This window comes from Ambystoma mexicanum, chromosome 8 (assembly GCF_040938575.1).
Source record: "Ambystoma mexicanum isolate Mex_15411 chromosome 8, UKY_AmexF1_1, whole genome shotgun sequence".
Lineage (NCBI taxonomy): Eukaryota > Metazoa > Chordata > Amphibia > Caudata > Ambystomatidae > Ambystoma > Ambystoma mexicanum.
Genome location: NC_090929.1, coordinates 40,123,856 through 40,140,230, shown reverse-complemented (window position 1 = coordinate 40,140,230; position 16,375 = coordinate 40,123,856). Strand labels below are relative to the sequence as shown.

General features: G+C 48.8%; 1 protein-coding gene across 3 annotated transcripts in view; it reads right to left on the bottom strand.

The window, feature by feature from the left end:
* Positions 1–1,515: 1,515 nt before the first annotated feature.
* The window catches only part of NTMT1 (N-terminal Xaa-Pro-Lys N-methyltransferase 1), a 66,125-nt gene continuing 51,265 nt past the window's right edge, over positions 1,516–16,375 (bottom strand). For 2 of the 3 annotated variants that reach the window (XM_069609223.1, XM_069609225.1), the window contains exons 3-4: positions 3,309–3,561; positions 1,516–2,649 (exon numbers count right to left, since the gene is read on the bottom strand). In XM_069609223.1, the coding sequence (XP_069465324.1) occupies positions 2,393–2,649; positions 3,309–3,561 (510 nt within the window). In that variant the 3' untranslated portion in view covers positions 1,516–2,392. The remainder of the gene's footprint in view (positions 2,650–3,308; positions 3,562–16,375) is intronic. The other variant, XM_069609224.1, reaches the window with a different exon arrangement.

Genomic DNA, 16,375 nt, shown 5'->3' with positions numbered 1-16,375 from the left:
TGCCGACGCCAGTTACAGTGCGGTGCAGTGATCATATAGATAACTGTGCCCGCTTCCCCGGCCTGCTTTTCCCTTCCCACCCACAACTTACCTTTGCGGTGGCACACTTCCGTGTGTGCCGCCTGCACCCTGCTATCCCTGTGACGTCAGCTCCTCCCACTAACGTGGGTTAGAGCTGACACCGCAGGGTGCTTTTTTTTTTTCTTCTTTCATGTCCCCCCGCTTACCAAAAATGGTAAGCGAGGGACACCCCTGCAACTCCTGACTCCCATTACAGCGCCCAAGCAGAGCGGGGTACACCCCCACAACCCCCACTGTGCTTGGGCACAGCGAATGTCACCCTCAAATGAGGGCGACATCTTTGTACGATTCCCGAATTACTTGATTAAGAGACCAACAGGCTCCACCCCCAGTCCAAAACCCGAGAGCTGTCTCCATGGAACTGTTCATTTGCATGTATAACTGTGAAACAACAAGCAGAAGGAAATATGTTGTTGCGCCTTTGGCACCATAACTGCAGAGCGTACGCTGTCCTCAATAGGTTGGCAATAGTTGAACATATTGTGTTATCACGGTTATATTCATTTCAATATAAGAAAAAGATTAAAAATAAAAAAGAATTGAAGCATAAAGTAGCCCTCTGTTGCCAATGGTTGCAGAACAACCCGATCTGTGCTCGTCTAAGTCCTAACTACTCTAAAAGATGTAGCCGTCCATTTTGTAACAGCTAACTGTTCAACTGGGCCATCTAGTGTCAAGTTCATTTTCAAACCCCTACTTCCTGGATTTCTGAGTGTGTGCACACTGTGTGGTAGATCCCAGACTCAGGTCATTGCTTTTCAAGGAATACATGTATGCACAGCTCCATCTCCGCAAATAAATGCCTTTTCATTCTGCTCGATTAGAGGTCAACATTAAAATTCCAAGATGAACAGAGCAAGACTTGCATTCAAAAGGGGCCAGAAACAGACACCATCCGTGCAGAGGGGACCAACAATATTCAGGGTCCTACCAGAAGACTCCCATCAAGCTGCTGCTCAAACTGCCCTCACTTCCCAACCTTAAATCCCCATCAGGCTGCTGCCCAGACTGCACTCAAATCCCAACCTAGAATCCCATCATGCTGCTGCTCAGACTGCCCTCACTTCCCAACCTTAAATCCCCATCAACTTCCTGCTCAGACTGCCCTCACTCCCCAACCTTAAATCCCCACCAAGCTGCTACTCAGATTGCCCTCACTTCTCAACCTTAAATCCCCATCCAGCTGCTGCTCAGACTGCCCTCAATCCCCAACTTTAAATCCCTATCAACCCACTGCTCAGACTGCCCTCACTTCTCAACCTTAAATCCCCATCCAGCTGCTGCTCAGATTGCCCTCACTTCCCAACCTTAAATCCCCATCCAGCTGCTGCTCAGACTGCCATCACTTCCCAACCTGTTCACATTTCATTAGTAGAGTTTCAACAAGGTTAATTCACTTAAGAAATCGAATTTAAAAACCAAAAAGACATAAGAGAACTTTCTACGGCTTTATTTAAAAATCGGAGTTGCGGGGAAAAAACACCTGAGGAGTCAATGGTTGCCCAACTAGTATTTGGTGTCAGGGAGGAGCTGCATTCATTTCAGCCTTCACAGTTGAGAGGTGATCATAACTTATTCAAAGGAGGAGGAAAATCATAAGAGCGAGGAATATTTCACGTGACAATTCCTTTCTTGTCGCTAAAGTTAGGCACTCCAAATACCAAAATACGCCGTCTGTCATTATGGCCCAACAATGATTTGCCACTAGAAAATTAATGTGCAACCTCGGTAGCCATTAAACTCAATTAAAACAATTCTGACGAAAATGTTCCTACTGTCGCACATTTGAGGTGTGTGGATAGGTCTTGCTTCAGAGGTCCCAGAACACAATCCGAGTCCTAGGGCGGACAAGAGCAGTTCTTTGCTGGTGAAATGTAGACAGTCTGCTGGAAGTTAGATGACTGCAAAGGGCGCAATCCCCAAAGCAGGATTAGCACTGCGACGCAACACTATGTCAAGGTCAATATGAGAACCAATGTGGTCGGAGAGCTGATCCTTGAGGAGCCCGCTGTGCACTGCTCCAAGGCTACTGGGTCTCTGTCTCATCTCCGAATCCACCACCCTGCCTCTCGGCTTGTACAAAACACTCACTGCAGCTGTTCACACAACGCTTCAGCCGAATCAACATCACAGCCATGGTATGTGCGCTGCGTCCCTTGTGCGGCTACTTCAACATGAGCAGTTCTGAGCCTCACATTTTAAGCACAGACTACTGTGTGGACAATGTAGCTTCAGTTTCCAGCAGCGCAAAGTCTTGCCAGCGATTATAAGCGCCAGCATGCTATGACAGGCTGTGTCTCCCCCTAGTCACTCATCTCATGGCGAATGAAAGAACATTGTAGATTTCATCAGGGAAGTTCCTTTGCTTCTCCTCCAGCAGGAGAGTTAGCCCGGCCGCTTTGATGATATTTCGGACAACTTTTACGTCCCGACAGATGCTACTGTCCACCTCATCCATGACGACGCCCTCTTGGGTTGTGTTATCTTTAATGACCACAATACCGTTGGGTCTCAGGCCGACCTTGCAACGCTTCAAGAAGGCCACCAAGTGGTCATCGGTCAGGTGGCCTGGAGAAAAAGGGGGGAAAATAAATAACGTGAGAAACGGGGAAGTGACCAAGCAAGTTCTACGCTGCCTCCCAGCTCCAGGGCGTGCCAAAAAGCAGCCATCGTGCTAGAAATGGAGCCAGTCAAGACTTCTCTTGCACCAAGGATCTTGGGGGACAGCAGATTTCAGAGGATGATTGTGCATCACCTAAATAGGGGCCGCTGTAGAGTAGCCCCACTGGTGCCACCTTCCGAGCTCTAGCCCCTTCCTTTCAGCTTATGCCCTCTTTTATACCAGACGTACTCCAGCCCCCCCCTTGGTTTGGCTGCCAGTTTGGGGGCACGTGGTCATGCAAGTTTTTCGTTTGATTATATTCTATTCCCTGGGGACGGTCCTAAGGCTACAGACTCAGCAGCTGGGCCGCAAAGGATTCTAGATGCGCGAGGAGAGAAGGCTCATCCAATCACCGACATCCGATTACTACCTCCCCCATCCCCCCCCTCCCCCCCCGCGAGTCCTGCACTCAATGGGATACTCTGTCCATCTCGAGAAGGTGAATGGGCCCTGCTGAGATTTGAACTTAGTTCTCACTTTAGCCCACAGACCTACTTTGCCATTCCCAAGCCAACAGGGGGAGGGGGTTACATATTGCAAGGTTTCCATCCAGGTCTGCACTTACCAATCACCCACTGGATCCAGATGAGGTCGTAGCGCTTGGGTTCTGGGTGGAAATCCTGCAGGCCACAGCAGAAGTAGCTGCCCACGCGCTTGCCATCCTTCCCTAGGAAGGTCTTGGCCTTGGCGAGGAAGTCCTCGGTCACGTCCACCATGTCCACGGTATGGAAGATTGGCAGCAGAAGGCGCTTGGTGATCCTGCCGATGCCCGCCCCGCAGTCCAAGGCGCATGATGTGCCGATCTGCTCTGGGCCATCCTGCAACATCAGAAGAGGGCGTTAGGGGGCAAGGGTGCAACCTACAAGCATTACTGCTACCAATTCTGCAGGATGCATAAAGCTACCATTACGCAGATGTAATCAGTCTCGGTGATATGCCCACACTAATTGGACACCGATTCATGCAACATTCACACCATAAACGCAAAGAAAGCTGTGAGCTGATGGAACAGCCATAGTAGCCCACACTGGGACTCCACGGATCACGATGGAGCGAGACGGTGCTCGCGCTGCAGACTAGTCAGACTCAAAAGGCTCATTAATGATGGCCGCCTACTACCTTACTTTTAAAGCATGGGGTATGTAAAAACTGTAGGAACATTATTATTATTTTCACATTATGGGGGAAGTTAAGAGCGCAGACCATGGGGCTTTCGTAGAGTACTCCTTCCGTCTAAATAAGAAAGTAAAGACCTCCTCCTCTCATGAGAAACGCCAGCACTCTCTGCAGAGAATTAGACTGCTGGACAACTCTAAAGCTTCCTCAATGCACTAGTCTCTTCCGTCGGCTTTTCATATCACAAGTTTGCAGACAACACCCCAATGCTCTTCTCACTTCATACACGATCTAGTAAGGGACAGCCATGCTGTGCTCAATTCTTACCACACTACTCCCCTCAGTTACCTTGGTCTATAGCCAAGGACACCTGGAGCTCAGTTCCCACGCAGAACGCAGTTGTTCAGGGATGGTCGGTCTCTGCTGCCACCTGCAAGCCTGCCCCACTCTACCAAGAACCTGATTAATGCACTAGGCCTCACCTTTGCTGTACAACCTTCACAAACTCCCTTCCAGCTCACTCTACAGACATACATGGAGCATGGTGGTCCATAGTGTACGACGCGACTAATGTTCAAATCTGTCTACCTTGCTCCGCTTGTATATATAAACCCCGTTCTCCTTCACTCCCCACCTCCAAACCCTTCTGCAGCGTCTCGTTATGTACCGGGATGGCAGGGTAATGAGGGGCTACTGTACAGCAAGCCCAAATCAAACTTCCACAGGATAGACACACTGAATGTGTCAGTTAAAGCTCCCATTAACCCTAAATGTTTCCCCATAGGTCCTTTATACATATTCCCAAACACAGACGCAATAGCACTGGGGTTTGTTTGCATGGCTCCAGTTGAGCTGGAGATGGAAAGTAGTTCTTGGTCGCGGTTTGTGTCCAGCCAAGCAGGCTCTTGTGAGTAGGAGCTAAATAGCTCTCAGCAACTTTGGACCTGGAGGTCAAAGTGTTACCCTCCTGCTACTCCAAGACAGAATACCTGCCCACCACCTTCTCCACGATCAGTGCTGAAATGATTAACAGTGGTGACGGTGGGGGGGCGCCGAGAGGGTGGGGGTTGTAAGTTAGGGCAGTGATTTCTATCAGGCCCCAACCCCCAGCCCCCATAAATACACAGCGTTTCCTATAACGTTACAAGCAAATTGGAAAAGGTGCACATCTTTATAGAGCTGTAGAGTCCAACCCTGACAGGAATATCCACAAGTGTTGGGACCAGGCTGTGCGCTAGAGGGTAAGTAACTCGACTGTGGCACTGAAGACCTGAGTTCGAATCCCGTCCCAGGAACAAATGCTGTTCAAATACTTTAACGAGCACCGCGTTTACCGGGTTCCGGGTGACTTTTTTTTTGCCGTATCACAGATCCGGAAAAATCCATCCCAATGACCGGCAGGTCCATGATCCTTCCACCCGCCCCTTAGCAGCTAAATCTGTAGCCTGCGGGGAAATGCGAAGTGCTCCTCCTTGAGGATCGGGATGCAAGGATGAACCGATGCATTCGGTCTTAAGGCTTCCCTCGCCACCTGCGGCCCTCTGCACCCCACCTATCAAGAACCTCCCCCGCCCCCCTTCCAGCGTTTCGGACCCAAGACTACGCCCACTCTCTGCAGCCTTATAACTCAGTATTGCGGAATTTCCCGCGTTCTGCAAACACAACGAATAGACCCACAGTTGCTGCCAGGGATGTTAGGAGAAACATAATCCTCGCAGCAAACACTCAAGTTTCTGTTGCTCAAAACATTAAACTAAAACCTTTTGTAAATGCAGCGACTTGGTCTCTAAATGTTACCTTTAAAAACGATGCACGTGTGAGCTGGATTGCCCGCAGATAAAGCGGAATACAAATTGTAACCATAGTGATGTTCTGAAATAAAAGAAATTAAAAAAACAAATCCACTTGACAAGTCATGATGTAATGCTCCCTGTTGTCCTTCGCTTGCTCATGAATTTACTGCAAAACGTGAGTAGGAGGAGGGAGTCTTTCAAAATAGGATTTATAACAACAAACCACATCGAGCAGTGAGCGAATACTCCATCCAGCTGCCAGCACCCCGGCACTGCCTTTTCTGTACAAGACATTTGCAACCAATGGAAACAAGAACGCAAATATAACGTGCTAGGTCGATTTCTACAGGCCGAGGCCTTATTGAAAGAGATGCAAGGCTCTGCTGGTGGGAGCAGGAGTCTGATCCCACTTCTACAGTACTGGGGTGCAATGTTCTGCTGGTGGGAGCAGGAGTCTGATCCCACTCCTGCAGTACTGGGGTGCAATGCTCTGCTGGCTGGAGCAGGAGCTTGAAGGCACCTTACAGTACAGGGGTGCAATGCTCTGCTGGTGGGAGCAGGAATCTGATCCCACTCCTACAGTACTGGGGCGCAATGTTCTGCTAGCTGGAGCAGGAGCCTGAAGGCACCTTACAGTACAGGGGTGCTTTGCTCTGCTGGTGGGAGCAGAAGTTGGCAATCCCACTCCTACAGTACTGGGGTGCAATGCTCTGCTGGTGGGAGCAGGAGTCTGAAGGCATTCCTACGGTACAGGGGTGCAATGCTCTGCTGGCTGGAGCAGGAGTCTGATGGCATTCCTACGGTACAGGGGTGCAATGCTCTGCTGGTGGGAGCAGGAGTTGGCAATCCCACTCCTACAGTACAGGGGTGCAATGCTCTGCCGGTGGGAGCGGGAGTCTGATCCCACTCAAGTACTGGGGTGCAATGTTCTGCTGGTGGGAGCAGGAGTCTGATCCCACTCCTACAGTACAGGGGTGCAATGCTCTGCCGGTGGGAGCAGGAGAACTGTGGCCTCTGAAGACATCCAAATAGTAGAATTTGAAGACGAAAAAAACAACGATTGTGTGATACTACACATAGCTTCAATAATCATTCGCGACTCACTACTAAATATGGGCGCCATCTTGAATTCCCTTGGGTTCAATATACATGAGACTCGGAATCCACAAGAGATAGAACAATCGATGGAAAGAGGACTATTCTCGGAACCTAAAGCCACAACCAACAACATACTTGTGCAATGTGAAGAAAACCGCAGTCCAAAGAGCAAATTTGTCTCCCTAAAGAGACAAATTAATGGTGAAACTCTTAACGGTGAAACATCCATTTGTAACAGCTGGGACCCCAGACCTCAAAACTCAGAGGAACTCTAATCCACGAAATGAGGATCTTGATTGGACATGGGTCGCTAAAACCATTATCACGAAAAATAGTTAATGCCCCAAGTCCCAGGAGTATGGCAACATATGCATTTCCTCATGGAAACAACATCCAGAATTATGGGCAGAATTTTGCTATTCATTATTTAGAACAATTCTTCAGATGCGAAAGATACCCACATCGTGGCAGAGTGCTATTGTGGTACCGATTTTTAAAAAGGGAGATCGAACAGACCCTAAGAACTATCGACCCATAGCCCTGCTAGATGTGGTTGGGAGAAATTTTTGCTATCCAGCTACAAATCCAACTACTAAAATGGATCCAAGATTCAAAAAGATATGATCCTCGTCAAACAGGATTTGTGAAAGGGGTTGGATGTGGGCTGAATTTGACAATTCTGAACTTCATAAAAATGGAAGCTATTCGCCAAAACAGAAAGATCTATGTAGCGTTTGTTGATCTGTCCAGTGCTTTTTTTTTTTTTGATAATACATTTTATTGATTTGAGACAAACAAACATAAGCACACTGTCGATACAGGTCATTGATTGTTTCCCACCATTATTACAGACAACATTTCAAATCTGAGTTCACTGCCCCTTCACAGGAGCTACATTCGATTCCCCCGCTTTATTGGTACCCTGGATGTCGAGGGGCGCCACATTCTCTTTTCTGATCTGTCCAGTGCTTTTGATACCATTGACCGAGAGATGCTATGGAACAAGCTGAAGAAATGGAAATGCCCGGAAAACTTACTTCAGCCCATAAAAGAACTGCATACGGACACAGACATTCAAATCAGACTAGATTATGGCGGAACCCTGAGCAAGCCAATTAAAACAAATCAAGGTGTGAAACAAGGCAGCCCGCTTGCAGCCACGGTGTTCGGCCTATTCTTGTCTGACATTGGCGACAGTCTAGAAGCGGTAAATTCTTTCCCACCAAAAATCAATAGGTTGATTATAAATTGGATGCTATATGCAGACGATATTGTATTATTGGATCTAACACCGATTGGGCTAATACGAAAGCTAGCGGCTTTGGAGGAATGCGTGGAAAAAAACTAAAAATTAATCCAGTGAAGTCCGAAATAATAGTCTTTCAAGATCTTACTCTAATCAATAAACAGAACTTAAAATGTGCGCCGAAATGGAGATTGTGTAATGATAATCTGAAATGTATGAAAAAGGCAAAGTACTTCGGTGTGTGGATTAACAGTAACATAAATGATGCTCCTTGGACAGAGAATGCTAAACAAAAATGCAGACAATTAGCATGTCAAGGTGTAATCATAAATAACAAGTTTGGAAAATTCTCATTGTTACCGGCATTAGCTCACTACAAACAAAAAGCCATTCCAACACGGATCTATGGTGCGGAAAGCGCCTTAGGAGTGTCTGCTACTCTATGGCCAGAATTGGAAAATCAATATTGGAGGCGAGTTCTGCACCTACAAAAAGGAATCTCGAGTGCATGTGTGCGATATGAACTCAATCTGATATCTATGCAGGCCTGGGTGTTATGGAACATGATATCCATATAAAGGAAAATAATCATAGTTGATTGCACTCCTCAATTTAAGATCTTACAAGATGCGCTAAAGGGTAATCCGGAAACCCTTTTGTGCAAATGGACAAATGGTTGTAGAAACCAGCTAGAGCAATTGGGCACTGATCAAGACACACTGAAAAATAATCCAAACTATGTTAAGAAAAAGCTATGGGAACAGGATTGGTGCTCGACAGTGGATGATCGAAACCGCCACAAGGTCATGGAGGATGCAGCGATTGAAGCAAAAGACCAGAAGAAAATGGCACAATACCTGATGAGGACAGCCAATGCAAAACATCGAGCAACTTATATGAAATTTCGACTGAACTTGATTAACACCAGAGTAAGTCAAGCCATAAGAACTCGGAAAATGACAGTCACTCTGTTGCCACTTCTGCAAAAAACAGCAAGAGACTCTTAAACATCTCACACTGTACTGTGAAACTCTGAAAGACCTGAGATCCTTGCACTTAGGAAACTTAGTTCGACAACACGCCACCTTATGCGGAGAAGACCTATGGCGAACATTCTATAACCCTTGTGAAAAAGACATTTTTGGGCTAACAAACTTTTTACAAAATCTTGAAAGTTTGCTAAAGGTCAGATAAATAGTATGGAGCTTGTCTAGAAGTAAGATGTTGGTGTGTTAAGGAAGTTGAGATGCGAACATGGGATAAAGTGCAATTTTGGAAACCTTGGTATAATAGAAATTAATCCTCAACACTCCGTAAGAGGGGGATGGGAATTCTTTTCGAAAAGTTTTGTTTAAACTAAATGCAAATAATAAATAAAATAAAAAAAAATAATAAAATTAGTTGCCAGTGTCTCTCCCGACAGGAACCTAGTGGTAGTGAGGTGAGCATCAGGCTGGAGCACCTCCAGGGCACGCATGGCATGATGACACGAGCAAGGCAAGCAGTGGCAGTGATGCGAAGCCCCACACAACAAAGCAGACTTCCTGCCTTCATGCTGCCCATGGAGGCGTTTGTTCACCCGGACTAGGCGCGCTTCGCCCTTTGAAGGCTTCAGGTCTTCGAGGCCCGTCTGCTGCCACCTTCCAGCAGAGCATCTTACTGCAGCACAAGAATAGAAAGTGGGGGGCTAGGAAGATGGGATCATAGGTGCCAGCACACAGGCTTGCAACCTTGCCATGCTCTTCCCTCATCCTATAGGCCACACCCAGACACAGGCCGCGCTGTGTGCAAGCACCACATGCCACCTGCAACCTTCTCACTTTGCTGACAGGTCCCTGGCGAGTCATGACTAGAGTCTTTCCATTTCTGATCCATGCAAGGTCATTCTGCTGGTTAATGGTAGTAGATGTATTGTAGCTACTAGAAGCAGGCGCTGCTAGGTCAGCACTAGGCCTCAGACTAGAATTCTACAATGCTGGGAAACCACCCAAGCCATTTCGGCCACAGCATGTACCGGGCGTCCATGCACTTTGAGCAGCGTTGCTGTTCTTGCGCCTCCCAGACTTGCACATAGAAGGGGAACAGCCGTTCACCCCAACATTCTTTCTGGGCCTGGCATTTCTTTTCAGAGATGTGTTATTCCCCGAGTGGCACGGGCATCGCTCTGGCAACCCTCCAGACCACCATTCGTAGAATGCCAGCTATTACTGAAAGGGAAAGGCCATGCACAATGCCAAAGGTGGCAGGCCACTGCCCTTCTGCGGGAGACTGCTGCCTCTATCTCGGTCCTGCCACATTCAGGCGGACATGGCAGAGGAACTACACAACACTACAAAGCATTCTCTTAAGGCGCATTAACGTATAGGGAGTTGCGAGGAACGTGCTGAGCGTCAGCGGTTTTATATGAATCGATGTCCTGTGTAATGCCACTGTTCTTAGTGTAGTTCTTTAAAGCACAGACAGGAAGCAGTCTGCAAAGAAAGGTGCAACATACATGCTGGCCTATTACAAGTACCCTCTTTATAAGACTGCTTAAAGCATGTTGGTTCTCTTTAAGAAACCAACGCCATTTTACATTGAGCAAAGTTTCTGCCGCTGACGACGGAAAGGCACAAAAGAAATGTGGAGGAGGCAGCATGATAACCGCTGCAGGGTCCTCTACCAACTTGTTCCCCTCCCCCTGGGAAAGGGGAGGGTACGGGGGCGGAACGGCACCAAAACACCCCAGAGCCCGCGAAGGGCTAAACAAAGGAAAGGGGCGGGGTGAGCCCCTTTATAACGAGCAGGGTCCTACAGCAGAGACGGTTTATAGTCATAATGTCGAAAAAAAATTGTCGGCAAACAAAAATGGCGAAAAAAAATGTCGAAAACAATAATGTCGACATCCTATACATATAATGTAAAAAGTCATTTTTTAGAAAAAGAAATTGACAAAAAAATGTCAATTAGCACTATCAACACCTCACCCAACACCCCCCTGCCACCCCCCCCCACATCCCCCACCACCCTCTCACCCCTCATTCTCAACACATAGTAATTATATATGTATTTATTTTTTCAATAAATAATTAAACAAAAAGAGTATCATTTACTATGGGGGGGGGGTCACCCCCCCCCCCCCCCTCACCCAACACCTCCCTGCCACCCCCCCACCACCCTCTCACCCCTCATACTCAACACATTCTAATTATCACAAAGAGTATCATTTACTATTGGGGGGTCCCCCCAACCCCCCTCACCCAACACCCCCCTGCCACCCCCCCACCACCCTCTCACCCCTCATTCTCAACACATAGTAATTATATATGTATTTATTTAATAATTAAATAAACAAAAAGAGCATCATTTACTATGGGGGGGTCCCCCCAACCCCCCACCACTCATACTCAACACATTATATATATATATATATATATATATATATATATATATATATATATATATATATAAATATATATAAATAATTATTTATTTTTTTATACAATAAATAGAAAATTTCGAAAAAATATCGACATTGTTTGTCGACATTATTTTTTTCGACATTTATTTTTCGAAATTTTGACTGTCGACATTTTTACTGTCGACATTATGACTGCCCACCAGCAGAGACATCCAGCTTCTGCAGTAGGACCCTGCAGACACGCTGTGCCGTGTGAGGGATTTTGTTCGTTAACGGAAGGACGGTTTGGGACCCATTCATTCAAGATAGGGGCCGCCACCTCCGTAGCAGCCGGGGGCTTGGGGCTGAGGACATTGGGGATATGGTCTTCTGGGTGTTTCAAAAGATATATCAGACCAGAAAAGATGTGATTTAACATGCCGTTCCCTCCACTTCTCATTTACCAGCATTGCCTAGGAAGGGGAAGTACACCGTGTGGGTAGTAAGGCACTTGTTTGTCTCAAGGGCCAAGGCGAGCTGGACACCACAGCAGGAGGAGCTGATGGCTGGCAAGTTCAGAATTGAGTGGCACAGGGTGCCGGGGATGAAATGGGCACAGCTACAGGGGCTGCTGAAAAAACTGCTGGGTAAGCAGCGGAAGCCAGAGGTGCTGGTCATCCACTTGGGCGGGAATGACTTGAACAAGCTGGGGGGAGGGGGGGGGGGGGGGGGTGGTTTGTTGAGAGACATGATGCTCTCGTTACAGGAGATCTCGGCATAACTGGGTGAGACAGAGATCGTGTGGTCGGAGGTAATTCCCAGGGCAGAATGGAGAGGGGCCGAGAGCCAATCAGCGGTCGAAAAAACTGAATGGGGCCATTGCGAAGTTCTGCAGGGGCAGAAGCTTCCAACAAATCAGACATGGCCTGATCAACTTAAAAACCCCTGAATATTTTTTAAAGGACGGTGTGCATCTGTCTGCAATGGGAATGGAACTCTTTTTCTGGAACGTATGTACCAAATTGTTGGAGCTGTAGAGAGGAGACAAGAGGAAGGGGAGCCACGGTGGGCGGTAACCCACCTAGTGGCGTGACAGTGTTTGGGCCACCAAGCACAAAGGACAGACTGCAGATGAGCCAGAAGGAAACCGGAATGGGTCGTCGCTCTTCCGGACCAGCGCCTCTTGGGGGCCTAACGGCGGGGGCGTCTGGTGGCAACAACCAAGGCTCAGCCTCCCCCAAAAAAGAAACGGCGCTCTCCCCACCCACAGACACCTGCATGGGCAGGATAAGCTCAGGCACAAAGGGTTGGGAGAGTTGGGCCTACTATGGAAACTATACAAAAAGGTACAGGGGGAAGCAGGTGAGGTCGGACACGGAGCAAGCGCCACACTTACATACTGGAGTTCACAAAATGTGCACAATAATTCTGTTATGGAGGAAATAAAACTGCGGCCAAGTTTGCCATTTGAAATACCGTCTCATGCCAATTCATTGCGTATAAAGAAACAAGGTGCAGCGAAGGAACGAGCAAAAGAGGGTTAATTGGCAATGAGGGCAAATGGACAAATGCAGGGGTTATGAATTCTGCTTCGGACACGGTTGTCACCGGAGAATGGGAACATCGCCCCTTTAAGAAGAAAAGACTCGAGAACTTGGGAGGGAGCGGGTGGTGGGAGGAAAGGGAGGGACAAGGGAAGGGAGGGGAACAGAATGTAAAGAGGATAATAAAGGGAAGGTTGTTTGGAGACCGGGCCCATGGAGGGGCCCAGTTAAGGAGACAACTGGCGACGAGAGCAGACGAACACTGTGTTGTGCAGCAGGTGGAGGGTCCCGCGGATCCAGCAGTGTGACAAGTGAAGAGTCTTGCGCCACAGAGCCCAGCAGTGCGCCGGCCGAAGTGTGTCCAGCAGTGAGCGGCCTAACGGAATCACAACTGGAGTGAGCCAGAAAAATCAGCGAGCCCAGCAGAAGCGAAGACCGGGGGAAACCAACGGATGAGGTGCCCACGGCCCGCATCGCAGTGAAAGGAGGGAGCTGTATGCCCAGCGTAGAACAGCCCAGCAATCACACACGAGTGGAGATAGCCCAAGAATCAGCATGCCCAACAGGATCGGAGAGCCAGAGACCAGCGGCTGAGGTGCCGCGGCCTGCAGTGCAATGACAGAAGGACCCGGTGAGCGCAAGAAGTCAAAGTGCGCAGCCTGCGCACCCGCAGAGCAGGATGCCACGCTCTGGGCGAGGTGCGCGAGAAAGGTGCACCAGCTGGACCATCCAGCCACGAGAAGCTGGACAGTAAGGGGAGCAGGGACCCGGCCACACGCAGGAGCGAACAAGTATCCCTGTTCCTGCCCGCACAGCACAGCAGCCATACACCCCTGCAGCCTCCAAAGTGCACTCAGCAACGCGTCAAGAGGGACAGAACGCACTACGTCTCCACTGCCCTCCAAGCAGCGGTCACACCACTAACAAAAGTACAGAGCACACCTAGTCTCAGATAAGAGATACCTGACCCGCACCACGCGCCACCAACAAGTACAGCAGTGTCAGGCCAAATACCGGCACCCCGTGAAGACCCAGCAGTGTGACAAGTGACACATGGCACGTCCGCACACGACCATACCACTTGAACCCTGCCAGTACAGAGGCCCAGACACACAGCCTGTGAAACGTGCCACCAGCGCAGAGGCCCCACGGCCCATATAGCCAGCACAGAGGCCCCCATGGCCCATTAACCACCAGCACAGAGGCCCTGACGCCAGCCAGCACCGAGGCCCCCAAGGTCCAAGCAACACATAAATTAACAAGAGTGGAGCTGCACCAATCACAATGCTACCACACAAGCGTAGGGGCCACAGACCATGACAGACAGTGCAGCCCACCAGCTACGTGGGGCAACAAAGCCACCACAAGTTGTGCAGAGGGCTACCAAAGAACCACTAGCCCTTAAAACACCTTGGGAAGGCCCACGACCGCCGACACAGAAGACGCCATTACCTCCACCAGGAAAGAAAGACACCTCACAAGCAAACAGGTTGCAAGGCCCAAATAACTGCGACCACACCCTACAACATTGACACCACTCCACCCCCGCCAACATGGTTTATTGAGCACAAGTAGCTGTGGACGCAGGTGCATGCGCCCTGGCAGACATGGGACCCTCGTCACATGCCACCCTAATGCGATGGCCCAATCCGTTCACTCTGAACCCACACCACGACCAAGGACAAAGATGGGAAGAGTGGGTTGAGGAGTTCGAGGACTTCCTGGGAGCAATTGGGGGACAAGCCTCACCCAACAAAATAAAAATGTTCACCAACCTGGCAGGAAAAGAAATAAAAAGGCATAATCAAAACGATTCCAGCACAAGAAAGGAACACATACCAACGCCTCTTCGCTGCAGTCAACGGCAAGCTGAAAATACACACCAACAAGCACTGTGAACGCTACGCATTCAATCAACGCCTGCAGCTTCCACACAAGGCCATTGGAGAGTTTGTCATCTGTCTCCAGAAGAATATAGCGGGCTGAGGCTTCGCCAACTTCAATGATGAGGAGGCAATACGGCCGAGGATCATAGAAGAGTGCACATCATCAATGCTCAGGAAGCACCTACTCAAAAAGCCTCTGCCTCTACAAAAAATACTCAACCTGACCAGGATGTACAAGCGAGTAGACATACAGGCGGCCGCCATTGAAAACCACAGAAACCGCCACTCCACTGCTGCCCTCACGGTAGGCCAGCCGGGACAGTCCAGACTTACAGGACCCTGGAGAAAACTAGGTCCCAGAGGCACAAGACAAGGAAAATCAAGGAAGGGGCAGATCGCAAACGAAACGTCAAGGAGCCACAACTCCCGGTTAGGGAAACTGCCATAGAGCGCCAGAGACAGTACAAAAGGAGGGATTCACAAGACCACGCAGATCCCCTCCCAGTGACAGTGGAAAAAGCACCAGTGACAACCACGACAGGGGACCATGGCGAGATAACGCCAAAGGCCTCCCTCTTCTACGAGTTATACCTAAAAGAACTGGAACCAAAGGAAAATAAGGTGGACGAGACGGAGGAAACAAGAGGCGAAGAGGCACACGAAACACTGCAATGAAAAAATGCAAGCGAGACCTGTGAATCACCGGGCAGGCCTCATCGGACCGTAAGGAGACGCCAACGGCTGATTGAACAAATGTAGCTCGGGAAGTCTCACGTTAAGTGGGGGGGAGGCGTTCCTGGAGAATGGGAACATAGCCCCTTTAAAAAGAAAGGACTCGAGAACATGGGAGGGAGCAGGAGGCGGGAGGAAAGGGAGGGACAAGGGAAGTGAGGGGAACAGAATGTAAGGAGGATAACAAAGGGAAGGTTGTTTGGAGACCGGGCTCCTGTGGTAAGTATACTGTGCGCATGGAGGGGCCCAGTTAAGGAGACAACAAAGGTAATGGTTAAAAACCTTCAGCGTATCTCTTTCGTCCAGCAATGAGAGCAAATGAAGCAACTATTGATCCATTCTGTGAAGCTTTCTCGCGTATGATCCACTCCTGCAAGCTCTGCCGAGAAGTAATGGCCATTTTCAAGTAGCCTCATGGGGATTGTACCAGGTCTGCCCGGCCCAGTGGCTTTATGGGAAGATCGACCCTAGGGAGGAGGGCTTAAAAGGGGAGGAGTTTTAGCACATCCAATCACAGCTTTATTATGGAAGAAAACACGATAACAACGCTGTTAAATGAAGACAGACAAACAGGCATACAAGACACACAAAGCCGGAACACTACAACCAGAGGTAAAGCCTACGTTGCCACATATTAAAGGCCGAATTGCCAACAACAACAAATAAGCAGGTTTGGCAAACCTAAACAAATTTAAACTTATTAAAAAAACGACAACTATTTAGTGGCAGAAAGAATGAAAAGAAGATAATAGGGTTGGAGCGTGGCCCACCTACACAGAATGCACACCGGATAAACACAAGATATTACAACACAAACAGTATCCGCAACTGAAGACAC